Raw genomic sequence first — 19,694 nt, forward strand, 5'->3', positions numbered from 1 at the left:
AGAGAGTGAATGAAAACCATGAATTGGAAGTTCACTGACTATTCTTTAATTTTCATCAAAGAAATAATTCAATATTAACAATCTTCCTGAATAGCAGTTTATAACTGCTCAATGTTCAAAGCCTTTCTTGGAACTATTATGGAGAGTTGTAGAACAATCACATTTTTTATTGTCATGCCTATGTTTCGGATCATTATCCTAAGTAAAGATAAATTTCCTTTAAAGTACTTTCAATACTATATAGTAGACATTCTTTTTGGTTGTTTATGTATTTAATGTTCATGGCACCCTCAAAGGATTACAGTTTCACATTTCAATTTTCTCCCATATTGTTACGGATTCTACTCTGTATTTATCAAAGTCACTATTTCTTCTCTTCATTCACACATTTTGGTAGAATCCTTAATAGAAAAGTTTTTGTTTTATATTCAACTTTAATTACAACACATTTCTACAAGTCTAAGATGAGAATTAAAATTATCTTTTGTGTACCTAGATTTTTTAGACTTCTTTTTATTTGAGTAACAAAGAGTTTTATAGACAAATCATCCATTTAATCCATTTTTCTTTTTAAGGATATTTCTCACAATGTTACTAATGAGACTTCTGGCGATCACCTATAAATACTTGTCAATACATTTTGGTGCACCCAACTGCAGATTCGCTCTGGCTTTTCTACCGATAACCCTTGTAATAATGAATGATGAAAACAAAGGTAAAAAGAAAAGAATAAAAAAAACATTGACTAAGCCATCATATATATTTTTTAAATTTTAATTCATCAACAATGAACACTGTAATCCATTTTTACTAATACGATAAACATCCTTACCAAAAATACTAAACCAGTAGTCCATCAGTGAAAATTTTAAAGTCTATAAAGATTGTATCCATTGTTACTATGATAAAAAAGGTTAGAAAATTAAATAAAATAATACTTTTCATTTCTTTAACAGAAAGAATAACAAAGTTTTTAACAACTTAAGACTGATAACTTCATAGAATATTTCTTTAAGATTCAAAAGTATACTCTAAATGTCTGGATAAGGCCAAATATAATTAAGAAATTAATAAATAAGCAAATATTGATATCTGCAGGTAACTAGAATTAGGAATTAACACCAAATGATCCAAGAAATACAAAATTTGTTAATATTTATAAATTAATAAGAAAATTAAGAGTTAGTCACAGCAATTTATCAAAATTAACAAAATTATTAATAATACACATAATAAATAAAGAAATCACATTTTAAAGAGAATTCATAAATACTAAGTAGGCCCGTAAGAACAAAAATTAGGCACTGGACAGCATTTATTTCAACTAAACACCACATTAATAGCACCACTTGCATTAGTTTTAGGCATCCCTTATGCATGGAATTTTTCTTTATAATAGTAATTTCAATTTTACCAGTATCGCTTCAAAGTAGTAAACATATTTCTCACAAAGTCTCCACCAAAACCGACAATTAGATGTTTTAGCCGAGGCTACCGATACAGAAGCATTCTTTCAGCACATTCTCTGCCAACTAATTCACCGTATTTCCTCACTTCATCGTCATCACTCTCTGATAAACCAATCACCCTCAGTTTGTAAGTTCCATACGACATGGCAACACTGTTATGTAAAATTAATACCTAAAAATGACAGAGAAGTAAATTATTATGAAAACAGTTAAAGAAGTTTAAGACAAATTTTATTTTTAGAAATTCATTATTTTGTTTTCTTCTTACTTTGCTTCTGGCAATAAAGGATTGGATTAATAAGTTTTATAATTTAAAAAAATGAGGGTCATTCAAATATAAATGAGATTGTTAAGCTGATATTTCAGTCCAATAAGAGAGTGGAATGAATCAGGTCTTGGGTAGGACATTAGAGGGGAAATATGTGGGCGGGTAGTAACCTCTGACATGGCCTTGTAACAAGAAGAGCAGTAACAAAGGTGTGTGAGAAAATAGTGCCTACTTCAGTTAGGTGATGAATATTAATTAACAGGAGCGTTATTAGCTGATATTTTACAGACATCAGACGAATTTGACAGAAAACCACACTGAAAATGTCTATTAGGTTCTCAAAGGAGACCATCGCTTAATCATCAATGATGTTGAGATAAGAATTGGAAATATCCACACAATGAATTTAGTTTTTTTATGCTAAGGGCTAATTGCGTGCTATTACTTTTCTGTAAGGAATACAGAAACCTTTGCCATAATATTTTCCAACAGTTTCATGGTCATTATCAGGCCAAGAGAGACCATTTTCACAATTCCATGGTGACTAGCAATGAGACTTGGGTCCATGATTACATCTCAGGGAGCAAAGAATGGGGAAACAACAGGCCATCCCATTAAAAGCTAAAATGCTTTTGTCAGCTGGAAAAGTTTTAACAAAGGTATTATCCAATTCAAAAAATGTTCTTTTACTAAATTTTCTTCACAAAGAGTTAATACTGTCAGGTACTGCGCTTTCTTAGACCATGCTAATTATCAGAACAATCCACCAAGCACATTATTTTGCAGCAGGACAACTCCTGACTCCATACTCTCCTACTATGCCCAAAACTTGATGAAATATTCTGTGGAAACCCTTGAGCACCTACCATACAGTACAGATTAATTTCCTAGTGACTTTTACATGTTTGCATTATTGAAAGAAGCTATAGGAGGGCAGCATTTACTAATGTATATTTATCTAGCTTTGGGTGTATACAAAAATTCAATATGAAATACATTTATTGTAGGAAGATAGTCCGGGTGGGTGGCAGTCATTAAGATACAAAATAATAGAAAAAACTATCTAATGTTTCGCCCCACTTTGCAGGACTTCATTGGGGCTAAATGAAAACAAATTACAAACTTAGTAAGAAGTGACAGAACATTAGAATAAATATATAGAGAAACTAAGAAAATATGAAAAAAAAAAATAGTAAGTTTAAGTTTAGGAAGTATAAATATAGTTGGATAGGAAACTTAATTACTATTAAAATAAATAATACAGCCAAGTGTGATAGAATTGTAAACAAAGAACTAGAGTAATAAATATAAATCATAACATTAAATAGTTTTTTCTATTATTTTGTACTTATATTGATCGCCACCTGAACAATCTTCCTATTCTAGTATTAGCCTTTCCCTCGTGCCCTCTTTTATTAAATTTTGGGCACAGAATTTTATTGCAAACACCTCAGCCTGGAATACTGTGGTGTGTTTTTCTAACGAGATGGATGTGCCTTAATTAGCCATGTCCATCCTCCATATTCCTGTTCCAGATCCTTGTTCTAAGAAACTAGGTTAATAAATGAAGAGGAACAAAATACACTCGTATGGAGAAACCAAATATATGGCATCTGAACAACTTAGAGGATGAGATCGAGATGAAATGATTGGTTTTACTAACGACCTTCAATATTCCATTATTTTGTCAAAACTTTTGAAAATTACAAATATTTAAGAAGCATAGCTTTCTTTATTTATGGTATCGTTTCTGTGTATAAATAACAGAAAACAGATTTGGCTCTCAAGGAAAACAGATGTACTTATAACATATCAGAAAAAAACATTATTGTTATAACATGGAACATATATATATATTCATATATATACATATATTTTAATATAGGAGACATACCTCATTAAGGGTAATAATGGAATTTTCACAAATGGCATTGGGATCTTCATTGAATCGAGCATATTTTTCATTATTTAGCTTGCTCTGGCAATCAGCAATAGGGTGCCATGTGTAAACCTCAGGGCAGAGAAGTTTGGAGGGGTTATAGCGACTCTTATACCTCATTTTGGGACAAGAATGAATATAATAACCCATATAATAATAGCAGAGTTCAGGGGACTGCTTGTTGAGAGATCTCACCAGCTCCATCTCCCTATAATTGTAAAATATAACTTCAATAATTCGATACATTTTTAGCATCATATAAAATTAATTAAAAATACTGAATGCACTCAAATTTCTATTTATACAAAAAAAGCAAGAGATTATTGTGAAGAAAAACATAGCAATTTAAATGAAATAACATTTGGCAACAAAAACAATTGACAACAAAAACTGAATATATATATTTATATTCTGAACTTATTTATATATTATATATTAATTATTTATACACTAAAATTATTAAACATACATATAAAAGATCTTTAATTTTTTCATGACAATTTTTTATCATATTTCCCTTTTTAAGTTCAAAAATAGATATGATTTGCAAAAGCATTATATAATTTTTTATTAATCAGAACACAACATGTAGTCATTAGTTTGACCTTTGTTATGTTATCAAATCTTTCAAAAAATTAATTTTTACAATCATTTTGATTTTATATGAGGTTAATTCTTAGGGCCCTTTAGTCACTCTGAGGGAGCTCAAATACAGTTACCAATACATTATAATTTAATGTTGAAAATATTCTTATTACTAATATAAAAATAATAAATAAGGCATAAACATTGACTGCTAGTTAAGCATCAAGAAGTTGGTATATAGTTTATTTGATAAATATCTCACCTCAAAGATCCATAAGTTCCTAATGAGAGGAAGCTGTAATCTGGGTCATAAAAGAAATAAACAGAAGATACACATTTGGGTAAAATATCAATCACCCCAACCGCTATAAGTTTACCGTTTAGACGATAATGCTGGTGGAAAGAGCCATAGCCCATTGGAAGTTGGGACGGGTTTCCTCTGATTTTCTGTTGAGGCTGAAACACAAGACATAGTTAAAAAATGATATCCTATTGCCTGTTGAAAATCATTTAATATTTAATAAATTGTTATCCAACATAATGCTGGTGTGAAATAGTAAAAAATAATGTTTTAAAAAACTTATGGAAAAATTAAATACATAATTATTTATTTTTTTGAGTAATTGAATGCTAATATTTGGTGTAGTCAATAGCATCACTAATCAGACAATTGTCATATTTTTAGCACTGACAATCTTTCTAAACTTAATAGTTTAAAACAGCCTCATGAGAATATTTGAGAAGCTAGTTGAAATAAGTAGCAGTTATCAAGTATTAAAAAAAAATTTTAAATCTGTACTGTTACAACCCATGCAGTGTCAGGGGTTGAGTATTTTGTAAAGAAGTACTTTTCTATACCAACAGCTGTGCAAGGAGGTGATATGGTCATAATCACAAGCGACTGCTAGAGTTAACAAGTATAGATAACCTAAATTAATTTTACAAAGAACTTTTTTAAAATATAGTATAGTATAGTAGTCCACTATACAAATTGATAACCCCAAAAACAAGGACTGGTCTTGGAAGAATCATAAGAATGGTACTGACACAAAAAAAAAACAAACTAAAACTACTAATTATTTATTTAAATAATTGTAAAAATAAAGGTAGGATTTAAGTTTTTGCTAAGCCCAAAGAGCTAGTTAGAAAGGTAGCCATTCTCTACTTAACAAGGCATTGGTATTCATTTTGATAAGTATCAACCATACAATAAATATTAATTGAACCAGCAGGGAAGCAAATCCACATCACCCTGAATCATGTATTCTAGGATCGATACACTTTAAAATACCAGTTATAATAGTTTTTTTTTTCTTTTTTTTTACATTTGACATCAGTTTTAATTGTTTTACAAAAACACTTTAACCAATAATTAGTGAATGAAACAATTTTTTTTTTAAGACTATTGAATAAAAATTCAAGCTAAAAAAAAAAAAAAATTTCTATATACACACACACATATATATATATATATATATTTACTTATTCCATACAGAACATAAATGAAAGATCACAACTGTTTGACACCTCGGCTTTTAAACAAATCTAATAAATTATAGAGAATCAGTAAAACATTCAATTGTTAACCAAGTAAAAAAAAAGTTATTGGTTGACAAAAATTAAATAAAAGTTCTATTTTTTATTTTTTATCATAGTGCTGTCTTCTTCCAAAGCTAGTAAATATATACAAAGATAATCCTCCTCCTTTGAAGACCTTGCCTTTATTGATTCCAACCCAAGTAAACAGTAATGGATTTTCTTTTAGTAGTTCACAGTAACAAGTGTTATAAGTATCAATAGAAAGTTTTATATGATTATTATGTTTACAGTTTAGTAATAATAGGTGAATTTTATTTTCTAAATGGGACAGAGATACATATTATAATAAATTAACCTATTTTGTAATAATTAATGATTTAGTCAACAAAGCCTGGTGGAAATGGTGTATAAAACAAAAATCATGAAAATTACTATTTATAAATACCCTCTATCAAAAACAAATGTTTATACATACATAAATCTAAGTTTATGTATGTATATATTAATGTGCCACTTGGAAATTTTTGGCACACTTACTACTTACCCTGGTGCCTGTTTGTGAAATTGTTTTTAATTATTCAGTTTGTACTATTTTCATATGGGCTGGGTTCGTTGATTCACATTAACGGGATATACTACAAACATCAATAGAAGAAACAAGACCAATGTTAGTACATCATCCCTTATTTTTATTTCTGTTAACATTTCAAACTTTCGGGATTGAAAATTTCAAATGATAAAACTTTATTTTTCCTAAATAATTCAAAAACACTATCCAAATTATAGTCTCAAAACATTTATTTCATTCACACGTCCAACGTTTCGGCCAATTCGGCCATCTTCAGAGACAATCTTAATTTACTATGAGACATATCATTTAACCATTTTAAAAAACACTCCATACAGGCTATTCTGCCCAGGTCAAAACATTTACATCTAATATGTCAAAATACATTAAAAATCACAGTCAAATTATTTCTCTTTTATCACTATTTATACACTTATATTATAACCTCACTTGTAACCTTTTTCCGTAAACTAATAAATAAATCCAGCTGCACCGATTCTCTGAAAGAGTATTTAGTTTGTAGAAAAATAAAGTTATATCATTTGAAATTTCCCCTTTTATTTGGAATTTGATTCTAAAACAGATTTATAATGTAGTTAATAAAATTATTGTGCTTAGATATCAATGAAATTGTAATTCGTATAATAAAAATAGACTATATTTTTAAACTTGGAATTTTATATTTGATATTACAGTTATTGTCATTCAAGTCAAGAAAATCCATTACTTTTGATGACATTATAGTTTTAAAACAGCATTGAAAAATGAGTAGTATAGAAATTTGGTTTTTTAAGCGGATTAATATTTTTTTTTTAATATGTCTATTTTATCCTACCTCTAACAACAAAGCAATGAACTATGAGTAATAAGATTTTGTTTTATAAGAAGGAAATGAGATAAAAATGACCAAACCACAGTTGGTTTTCTACCCCAATGTATAGAATTAATTATTAACCAAACAAATAAATGTATACATTTTTTTTTTAAAGGAAAAAATATTGATTATTGCTTGAAAACAAGCTATAAGACATTCTGTTACTTGATGGTAAACAAAAAGCCTTTAATCCTACTATATCATGAAAAAAAGGGATTTGTTTCTAGTGCTGAAAAAACCTATTGAAATTTCCCTGAACAAGAAAATTAAAAGGATTATAAAAGAGTTTCCAAACTAAAATCACCATGGCTTGCTACTGATTCATAAGATGATTAGGAATAGATGGACAAGAACTTACACCACATGATTTTTTTGTGTACTCACATTTCTTTCCCAAAAACATGATGGACATGAGTGGTGTGTATGAAGAGAATTAAAATAAAAAAATCAAGGATACTGGGATCAAAATAAGCAAGGTAATAATTTATTGAAAGATAGGCCATACAGTACTTCAATAAAAAAAAAAAAAATCTACAACAGTTTATTTGTACACTTATTTTGAATGCAAATGATACCAAACATAAATAGTTGAACAATGTGATACTATATATTAATAAAAAACTTTCATGATTCTAAAAATATCTCAACAATGAAAGAAGGAAACAAAGCAAAATGTTGGATTTTCAAGAAGAATAACACACCTTTCAACTATCACCAACTTATTGCTCCATTAGACTACATGTTTGACTTTTAAATCCATTCATATGTCGAAAGGAAGAAACTATTCATAAACGAAACAAAAAAACCTTATACACTATTGTAATCAACTCAGCATTGATATTCATTTCTTAAATAAATTTTTTTACATGCTTACAAATAACTCATTAAATGCTAAAAACAACTTATTTTATAATATATCGTGCAAATAAATAATGTACAGTAAATAAACTTAAAAAAAAAAGAAAGAAAAAGATAAAAAGCCAAACACTGACTGACCTTTAAAGGAGTTTCCACAAGAAATGAATGATAAGTACTATAGTTACATTCATCTTCTGATTCATTATGAATGATCATTTGGTATTTACGAAACAAATGCCAACTTTCTTTGATCAATTCTTCCTTACTGTATGATGGCAAGAGGTGTATCTACTTAATAAAATAGAATGATTAAATAATTGTAATATGTTTTGTGAAAGAAATAAAAAATGACCAAGGCCAAATGTAATTCTGAGAAAAGACCAAGAATCACATGCAAAAAAAAAAAAAAAACTGACAAACTTATCTAACTTAATCAAAGAAGCTGACTTAAAATAAGAAAATGCAATTATTTTAACAAAAATTTTGGTTACCAAGTTTCAGTTTAAATTAAGCCCATAATGAACAAATATTTTCATTAAAGAGTAATGTGCAGAAAGTTTGATAACAATAAAAATAAAGTAATAAATTTTAGTTATAAAAAATTTAATAAAGTACTAACAAGCTATGCTACTTAAATTAAATTTTAATATGTTAGTTATATTTTAATTATACTAATTTTAATAATTTAATTGTAATTACAAAATATTAAATTTTATTATATACTTAGTAGCACCTAACATTTTATGATGAATTCTAAAAATTCTATTTTGAGGATAGCTAACAGAAAATCAGCATTAACTAGAGAGAGTAATCAAAGAGGTACGAAAAATGAAAAAAAAAAAGACCTGACATATTTCCATTAACATAAAAAGAAAATACCCTGATTTGCAGTCAGAAAAAAACAATTAAAAATAGTATTATTTATTAAGTGCAAATATTTTGATCCACATTGTATGTCTTCATTGGAACTGCATAAAAGGGCTGGAGATTGGAATGGGTTGAGATGAATAGATAAAATATATTTAAATAGAGATATATAGATAAAATGTATTGATAAATAAACAAAATAAAAAAAAAAGAGATCTATAAATCAAATATTTATACAAAATATAAAATATATGTATATATAGTTGACCGTAAAAATTGATATATCGGAAGATGGTCAGGGTTGCGGTCAAAAGTGAAACAAAAATAGTTTACAACTATTTTTGTTTCACTTTTGACCGCAACCCTGACCATCTTCCGATATATAAAATATAAAATAGATCTAGCTCTCTTTAAAACCTACAACATGGGTCAAAATGTTACCACTTAATAAGTAGTAAACATAATTTTTATTTATATATTTTCTGACTGCTACCCTTAAATTTTGTAGATATACTATATGATCTACCATCTAATTATAATCCTGAGGAAATTGTTAAATCATTTAAGCACTATGAAAGTATCTACAAGATCCCATGGAAAATTTCAGCTTACCGATCTTCCATTCCCTTCATCTTTTCTGACCGAGTACCTGATATTACGCTTAGATATTGAAAGGGATTTTTCATAATTCTGCAATCAGTGGTGTTATAAGAGGTGTAAAAGATGTTCCATAGAAACTTTACACTTTTTCCTTAAATATAGTTTTTAGTTTACAATATAATAAACAGTAAATGATCAACCTAATTAAATCTTGCCCATTAATCAAAGTGAAGATGATAAATAATTGCTTTAAAAGATGGAAAATTCACTATAATTACTAACAGCTTTAAATTCAGCAAAGCTCAGAAATGATGTGACATTTGATTAGATATTTCCATGAAGGTTATAGAGAATTTCAGGTATGCAACTCTTTTAGAACCCACCATAAAGACAATAATAAAAGACTGTATAATAAATATTATTAAATTAATTTTGCTTCCTCATGACTTAAGGTAGGGAAGATTTGAATTATCCAGAAAATTAAAAAAAAATTGACTTAAGATTCAAAATTTTTCATTTGCATTTTATGTTTAAGATATCAAGGATAAAATATAGTTCCATTTCTGTCTTTATGCAGTATATATTTAATTAAATTTCATACAGCACTTTTGTTTTACCATGTGGGTATTTTTTTGACACGTATGTTTTAAACATGGAAGGATACTCAAGTGTGTTAATAAGAAATACTATGATAGAATTTAAACAACAAAAAAATACTTTTTAAAGCATACTTTGTTAATATACAGGATATCCTAGATAAAAACTAGAGAAACAGAGGGCAATTCTGTACTTCAATTCACTCCATAGTGACAGAAAATCCTATCATCCTATTATTTAGAGTTTTATGGGAAATTAATCTTATACTTAAATCAACAATGTATTGAAATATGAATAATAGAGCGAATAATAGATATTATGGATGGTTTTTGGATGGGTTTACAGAGCCTAAGCCTTCTCAGGAGAGATTAGTCTTTAGGAAAAACTCTTACAATTAATATGCTTTAAAACTGTGGCAATTCTACTTACCCACCGTCCAACTTATGCATCACAGGACACATTGAACATTTATTGTAAATAATTTTTTTTTTTTTTTACACCTATCAAATGGTATCATCAGATTCCGTTTGATTCAGAAGTATTTTAATGTAAACTCTGTAAACAGGTATTTCCATTGAAAACTTGGATTAAAAAATTTTCACAAACCTCAGTACTTCCCCTTACTATTTATCCCCATCAAAAACCTGAGAATAACCTTTGATCAAACGCTTTCCTGGAAAAACCATGTATCTAATATCTCCCGCCATACCTTTTCCACTTTAAAATGTCTAAATTACCTCCACCATCTATTTCCATTTGAAACTTGTAGGCTCCTAGTCACTTCTCTAATATTTCCCCACTTTGACTATTGCTGTACGGTATATGGGGGCGTTTCTGGTGATTTCGAGGCAAAATTAAAATGTTTGATAAATTGCTGTGTACGATTCATATTCGAGATCCCAAGGGACGCCTCTGTTTCCGTTTTAATGCAGAGTTAAAGTGGCTTTATCCTTCCTACTGTCATGAGTATTTCCTGGCATCCTTTATCTTCCAAGTAATCCAATCCCTGCGTCCTTCATACATCTTCGAGCTCCTTCAATTCAAATCCTCGTTTGAGTTGGGAAAGTATTAATACCCGTTCCCGGTCTTCAGATTGATACACAAGGGCCCACCAAACTGCTGCTTTCAATAGATCATTCATTATCCGAGCCTCATCCTTATGGAACTCCATCCCTTCCAACATCCATCGCTCTAATACCCTCCCTACCTTTAAATCCCGCTTGTTCAATCATTTACTATCCTTTCAGACCCCATAAAATTGTAAATCAATATAATTGTAAATATGTATGTAAACTATTATATCATTCTTAATCATTTTTACATCGTTTTCTTTTCTCTTTTTTATTTATTCATTTTTTTTATTGTTCAACTAATAAAAGTGAGAAAGTAACTTATAATTATTTTTTATAATGACTATTTATATTTCTTTGTATTTTTGTTTAAGTATCTCTGAGGCTCCTCAGCCCAAATCTGTCGATTTCTCTGTATTATTCTAAAGGGAATCGTCCCAGAATAAATAAAGTATTATTATTACTATATGTTTCATAAATACATAATTGAAAGAAAATAGTTAAGAATAACAAAAAAAATAAAATAAAACAATTAATGTTTAATTTTTCATTAAAAATGCAATGTTGGGCAATGGGTGCTATTTTTTCAGAACTGAGGACGAGAATCAGCCCCTTAATTTTTCTGATTATTATCAGGTACATCCTGTATAGTTTGAACAAATAAACTATTATCATTTTTTTTAAAAGAAAAAGAAAATATAACTTTCTGCAATTACTAGAAAATAGGGGAGGATTACCTTCTGAAATGATGGCAGTCTTAAAATGATGTTCATGTGGAACATTAAAAAAAAGTAACCTAAACACAGGAATGCATACCATTCTTTCTTCAGTCGCAGTGGTATCCTACTATTAATATAATACATGTCACAATTTAAATTAACTTGAGATGGAGAAGCTTTGTTTCTTGAAGAAACACTTAATTTACAAAATCACCTAACAATAATTACAAAAATGAAAAGTTCTATCCAAACGGACATTATTTTCAATATGTCTCTGATATATATATTTTTTTATGACCTTTTTTAGTTTTGATATGGGAATAGATCATTGGCACATCATTGTTTCATAAATAAATTTAAATAAATGAAACATATAACCAATTTAAAGAACCTCCTTAGCAAATCAGTCAGTGCCCGAGCAGCCTTTAATATGAGCTTTACCTTCAGGGGACTCGTGACTAGGAAACGTGTGAACTGTTGTTCAGAAACCTTTGAGATCGGATCGTGGTGCACAGTCACTTGGTACTTTTGGTATAGTGAGAGTTCTTCCGCAAAACCCTCTTCAAACTCTCTGCTTCGAGGAAATGAGCGAACTAACTTCAACTGACCATAGATATTATTATAAATGTTTATTAAATTAGGTTTATTTTAATTAAGGTATAAAACAATTTTACACAAGTTTCAAAAGCCAACGATAATATGAAAAATACACAAAAAAATAATTTATATCCAACATACAAAACTGACATTATTAATATATACAAGTTTTAGGACAGAGATAATAAAAGAAAAATAAACTTTAGCAATATTCTTTGTATTCAAAATATTTTTCATTAGCTTCAAAAAAAGGTTTTTTTATCCCTTCTCTGAAGAAACTTTTAGGCTTTAAATCAATGAATTAGAGAAATGAAAAGTTTACCTCATTATCATTTTGAAATAGAATTCAAATTGTTAATAAAATTTTTCATGTGGACAGGGAAATTCGGTAGCTAAAACCAATGGTCATTAAAACCGTATTTTTTAAAATTTTAAACAAGCAATATGATAGATAACATAACATGTAGTCACAAACATCCACACATATTTTGAAAAATAAAACAAAAAATAGTGTTAATTATTATTTTGTTAATCTGCAATTTAGCCTTCATCATCTATAAAAATTTCATCAATTTAATTTCAAAACTGACCAACTGATTTCATCAAACAACTAATATGCCTCATATTGCTGAAAGCATACTTATTAAGAACCAACAAGACTAGAGTTCCATTGTAATAGTTCAAGGAAATCTAATTTCAGAGAAAATTCTCTGAAATTAGATGTTTTAGACCATGATGGCAGTTAATATAATTGACGTTCAGGTTGTTGTTGTTGTCTGGGACTTTAAGGCGTAAAACCCTGAGGTCATCAACGCCTAAATGACGTTCAGGTAATCGATGCTCTACTGTATATACTATGTACGTAACTTTCTAGAAAGATCTTCCTCAGATAAATAAGATAATTTATTCATACTTATGATAAGGATAGAAAGTAAGCTTAACATATACATACATTCATACCAAAGTCAAGAAAAAAAATTAATTGCCTATGAATTTCAAATGAAATAAAAAAAAAATCTTAACTAGAACAGCAAAAGAAATCTTACCTCCAATTTGTTAACGGCACTTTCTACAGAATATTCGCTAATGAGGTCTTCCAGAGTTTTTTCAGAAGGCTGTTCCTTTTTGGATACTGATGCAACTGGTAACCCTTTTTCCAACAGTTTCTTTTGTTTCTTCTCTAAACGTAGTAACTTAGCCTTTTTACATTGAGGTTTTGATACATCTCTTCCAACGCCTTATTTTAAAAAAACAGAAATTTTCAGTTGAGCAATGCGATCCAATAAATCATTATTGGCAACGAAAATTTATAAATCAAATAATGAGAGGTAAGAACTACAAATAGGTAATCACAAAATCTGGCAGATATCCTTTTTCACAAAAACTGATTTAAATGATCAACTTATCTAAAATGTTTTAAAATATAAAAAGTTCATCAGGAAAAAATTCCACAACCAGGCAGGTTAACTCTTTGATCATAAGTTAACAACTAGTTCAGCATTCATGGACATGGTTTCAATGGAGGTATAACTGCAAATGCAGGATGCAAGAAAATTCACCCTGTGGATGAACTACTGGCTTTTGTAATTTTTCATCTTTCAACACTATGGAATAGAATATTAAATTGTATGTCTAACTAGTTGATTTATGCATATACAGATTTATTAGGTAAATTATTCAGTGGAGCAATGATAAACAAGAGTGTTTATAAAATTAAATACACAAATAATTTGTGTAAATTTATCTAGTTTTTCGAAGAAGAGAGCTGTAAAAGATATGGAGATTATTTTTTTTTTTTTACTAAACGTACTGCGGCCTACAAGGCCTATTGTGAGCCATCCACATTACAAGATTGTATGTTATGAAATAAATTATTGTGTTTTAATAAGGAAAAATTGTGTCATTCACTAAATACAGTTTAATTCCATAAGACTCTTCCAGTAAATGATCATTAAGTTTACAACATTGTAGTGTTAAAGAAAAAAACACCACAACATTATAAGGAGCTTATTAAAGCTTGAGATATGTAGATTCTAAGAATATGATTATATTTGGGGAATTGATCAATTCACACCGCTTGAGTACCTGTTGACTCCAATGGTTATCCTACAACCTTAATGATTTTTATGTTCTTATTTTAATGAAAATTGACAAAAAAAGTTTTGCTGAACCCATGTTTTATTTATTTTTTTTCTGTTAAATAAAATCATCTCAATAAAGTTTTTGATGAGTGATTTTATAAAAAAAAAAAAACCTTAAGAATTGTAAATGACAATAAGTATTCAACATCAGAAAGTAATGAATAACATGAACGATAACATATTTCAGGGGAGATGGTAAAGACGATTATAATTAAAACAAAAATATGTAATCAATGCCAATGAGTAAGCCTACTTCAGGGCTGCAATGGCAAGATACAAAGATGAGAATCGTATAAACAGATAGAATGAAAAAGGAGGCAAAATGAAAAAGAAAGAGTACAAAAACAAAATCAAGGACTAGAAAGATTAAAACTGACAAAAAATAAATCATTCACATGTATTCCTTAATTTTTTTTATTTTATTTTACTTTCTATATGCACCCGATTCCATTCCAAAACCAACCAAGTTTATTTTCAAATTTATTATTTGCTTATTTATATAACAGTTTTGGTACAAGATTACTTACCACAAGCTAAAAAGATTTTTTCTAAAAATAGTCAAGCAACCTGTAATTTAGCTGTTTTGGAAGATATTCTTTTATGTTATGATTATTAAGTATCAACATTGTTAATTAAAAAAATAAAATATAAATTTGAAAATGGACTTAGCTTGTTTTGGATGCAACGCTTCAAGTAACCAAGCCCAGAGGTTGGTATGGATTAAATGGTTTGAAGATAGTTTGTGTGTTAGCCAGAAAGTATTAAAGAAAGAAGCAACTGACGGGCCCCTCATCATTAATATAATAATTTAGGGAAAAGAAGGAAATCTACGATAAATGTATCCCTTTCCTCAAGGAGAAGTTCCGTGAGGGTTTCGGAGAACGAGACTTCAACGTGAGAGGCCTCTGGTTTGGAGCCCGTGGAACTATTCCCAGCACAACTAGGAGCTTCATGGAGGAGCTCGGGGTCGATGCCCAGGACGTGGCTAGGATGACAGAGAATATAATACTTGACTCCCTGGGAATCATCCACCACCACATGCATGGAAATTAATGAGTGGGGGAGTTATCCAGAGGAGGGATGGCATGCATGCATCGCATATCTTATTTGTTGTTTTATTAATCTATTTACTACTTTGTTATTTTTTATATTTTTATATTCTAATATTTGTTATATAGGGGAATTTGTTGATAAAATGTAATAAGGGTTGTAAAATGGAGGGAAAAGAAAAAAAAGAAGGAATAAATTGAAAACCTTGTATTTAGTTTGTAGACTGATATTAATTATAAAATAATACAGTGGGAAAAAAAAAAATGTTATCTTTCTATTATATTGTATCATATCAAAAAAATGTAATTTATAAATTTATACATGCCCGATCACGGATTGATCAGTATGCTGTGTAATGTACCAACCCGATGTATTTGGGCAGCATGATTGAATAAATTTCTTTCTCTGTGTACTTCTGAAACTATTTAAATTTAAATTTGAACTCGTGACATTAGCAAGTGCGTTCCTAAGCTCTTTGTTTCTAATTTCAATTAATATTACCAACTATATAATCAATCCTTTAGAATTAATTAATTAAACAAAATATTTTATTTAATTACTATAGATATAAAATATTGCAATCATTATTTTAGGTAAGGTGGAATGAACCTTCTCTTTAAATTAACATTCTGGAATGTAATGCTGCTTTTCAGCAGGAATAAGGACAACTCAAAAATGTTTGATATTTGAGCAGCTTAATTGAGATGCAGTAGAGTCTCTATTAACCAAGCTTCTGTATTATATGAGCCTAAATCAAGGAAAAAACGGAACTATGGATTGAAAATTGCAAATTATGATCGTAATTTTGAAGGTAACAGATCATTTTAATTTGAATAAAATTGTACAGCAATTCTTGACTACATGAGCCACCACCCACCCATAAAACACTTTACCAGCTATTGTCTTTTTTTCTGTAAATACGACAATTAGATAACAGTTTTTTTATCATTTTTAAGATAGAAAAGAAATTTTTACTTTGAGCTTAGGTTGGCAAAACCAGAGACTGAGCCGATTCAAGTGCACTTGATTCATTTGTAAGAAAACTTATTGTGATGAAATAGAATAGGACTTTAAAATGTAAGTGAGCAAAATTAAACAGCTAAGCAGGAAAAAAAAAATTCCAGTTATCATACAAGCAAGGAGGATGTTACAGAGACTACTAATTTGAATTGCCAGTCAATTTCTTCTTAATGTGTTTTTGGACTACAAATTGTTCAAATCATTTAAATTTATAATAACCTTTTACTTAAAATATACTGTCAATATGAACTAGCAAATAGCTGAGGAAAACTGAAAAAAAAAAGGTGATTTTTCTGGGTCTTTTTATCAAAACAGCAGGAAAACACAAAACAGCGGGGAGGTTCGAAACTCAAATTTTTTTTTATGAGGAGGGTCAATGCATATAACATATCTGAAATTTCTTCACCTTTTATAATCCAAAATGATATCTCTACTAGATTAAATAGCCATCTGCATAGTTTGAAGTAGGTAATATTCAACAGAAACAATTAGATATTTATTAACATCAATCATTGTAATTAAAGAAAAACAATGACATACTTTACCAGGTTTTGGTGTGTTAGGACTATCTTTTTCTGAACATTCAGCCGATGATGGGCATGGCACTTAAACATAAATAATAATTTTAGAACAGTTGATATTAAAATAATCAAAATATATTTAAATGCATAAAGAATTTGCAAATCATAAGATATCTATAACTAATCTATCTTATCAGAACAATGTATTACTATAAATAAAATAATATAAAAGTATGCAATGCTGGTTTGTTGCTAAACAATGTTCAAGGGAAGAATATGAAAATATGACAAGATTCACGACAAAGGGTAAAGATGGGTACTTACAATTTGTACCAATCATAGCCACTTACAATTTGTCATCTCACATCATAGCTGTGAAAATCTTAATAATTTTGTTATAAATTTCAAATATTTTACCAGAGATCTTCCTTAATGTCATACCTATAATTAATCCTTCTAATTTTTACAATTTTGAAAACATTTTTTTGTATTGTCTTAGTCTTTTTACTTTACTAAACCGATATATATCTGGAACATATAATATGGGGAAGTATTGCGATTGGGAAAAAATTTTGAAAATGAGTTTTTGTCGGTAATACATGATCTTGTGATCTGCAAATTGCAGACCCACCGATGAGAGCCAACCTCTTATTGCGGCCTGTTTGGCAATGAGGGTTATTTCTTCTACATACTTCGCCGCCACCATCACTGCAACATCATCTGTGGGGCTCACAACTGTAGCTCCCTTTAGCATTGCCAACTTACAAATTCTGTTCTATATGTATGATGTTCCATGGAAGACAAACAAACACAGAGCTCTGTGGGATATCACTAATCACCTTATATCTCCTTGGGCCAATGTCTGAAGAATAAAATAGAACTCTATTCCGAAAGCAGTCCGTGATAACTGTCATAAGATAGGTTGGCACAGCCACAGTCGTTAGGGTATCCAATATGCAGGTCCATATTGCAGTGTTAAAAGCATTTTTGACATCTAGTGTGATGATTGTGGCATGTCATTCTGTGTGTGGCATCTCTGCTTTACCTTACTCCTGCAATTACTGCATAGGCAGCTAATCATAAGCTTCTACCATGGATTGCTTCTTCCAAATTCAAATTTAGCCCTTGGGAGGCCATTTGCACACTCAGTAAACTCTTGCAGCCTAAGGAAAAGGATCTTCCTAAACACTGTACCTACAATATCCAGCAAACAAATTGGAAGAAAGGTTGACAGGTATTCTGTTCTTCCTTTACCCTTCAAGTAAAAGGCGCTGTCTCTTCTAAGGTTTCAGGAATGAGTCTTCATGCATGCGGGAATTGAAATTATTATAAAAAAAAAAAAATTATTATCCACAATAAAAGAATTGAAAATGGAAGATCTTCATTCAGAATGTACCAAATATCATCATGTTTGAAGTTAAATAATTTTTTTCCTGATATCCAGTCATTCTTTTTAAGAGAAACAAGAAAATTAATAAGCTTTTAAATTGTATCAGTAATATATTAGTAAATATAAGGTAGTTTAATATGTAATTACCATTTTTAACTGCTTTCTCTGTTATATCTTCTATGGTTTCTACATGAGCTGACACTTCTTTTGGTTTACTAGCACTATCTATGAAGATGGAATTGAAGTATTAACCATTTACAACAATTTAATTCAAATTTACAAATACAAATATTACCTCCACTAGCTGATAAATCTACTTCCATTAATCCTCCAATTTTCTTGTTCGACTTTTGATCCATAACATTGCTAATATGCTTATCAAATATTTCGCACCCTGGAATGAAAAAAATTATATGAATCAATAAATATAACCTTCTAAATATTGTTTAAGTATCAGGATGGATGTAAGATGTTTTATAAAAATATAGGACTAGCAAGAATTTATTCATCTTGCATATTCAATAAACTAAGGATATCACCAATAAAGCCGAATAGATAAATGGTAACATAACAATAAAATTTAACATTAATAAACATACTAATGAATATTAATATAATTACTTACAGCTATTAAGTTTTATTCTGAATGAAAGTGATCCTTCAATAGTCAGTAAAATAACAAAATGCAATAAGGCAAACAAGGTCAACAAATAAAAGTTATTAAAACATCAGCCTCTGCTTTGAAATATTATTTATCTACAACTAAGAACGCTATAAAAACCAAACTTGGTGAACTACATAAAATAAACCTTCTACAAAACTAAATAATATTAAGATATGAGTGCAGTCACTAAAGATATACAAATAAACAAAACTTATTTACTTGTATATATATCATATAAGTCTATATGATATTAAGTTCAGGATAGAACAAATAAAAGAGGAATTAATTAATTTTACAGAAACAGTATAAATCAATTATTAAATATTATTATAAATCTAATATATTAATCTATTCATAT

General features: G+C 29.1%; 1 protein-coding gene across 2 annotated transcripts; it reads right to left on the reverse strand.

Moving 5' to 3' along the window:
• Positions 1–741: 741 nt before the first annotated feature.
• On the reverse strand, positions 742–19,066 carry Ate1 (arginyltransferase 1; the record flags this gene model as incomplete). 2 transcript variants are annotated; one of them, XM_014429776.1, is given in 8 exon segments in its annotated part: positions 742–1,641; positions 3,632–3,884; positions 4,524–4,717; positions 8,239–8,388; positions 13,597–13,787; positions 17,307–17,366; positions 18,820–18,897; positions 18,968–19,066. In XM_014429776.1, coding segments are annotated over 8 exon segments (1,175 nt in total), but the record flags the coding sequence as incomplete, so codon positions are not given.
• Between the last annotated feature and the right edge of the window lie 628 nt (positions 19,067–19,694).

This window comes from Halyomorpha halys, unplaced genomic scaffold (assembly GCF_000696795.3).
Source record: "Halyomorpha halys isolate HHAL.00 unplaced genomic scaffold, Hhal_1.1 Scaffold821.1, whole genome shotgun sequence".
In the NCBI taxonomy this organism is placed as follows: domain Eukaryota; kingdom Metazoa; phylum Arthropoda; class Insecta; order Hemiptera; family Pentatomidae; genus Halyomorpha; species Halyomorpha halys.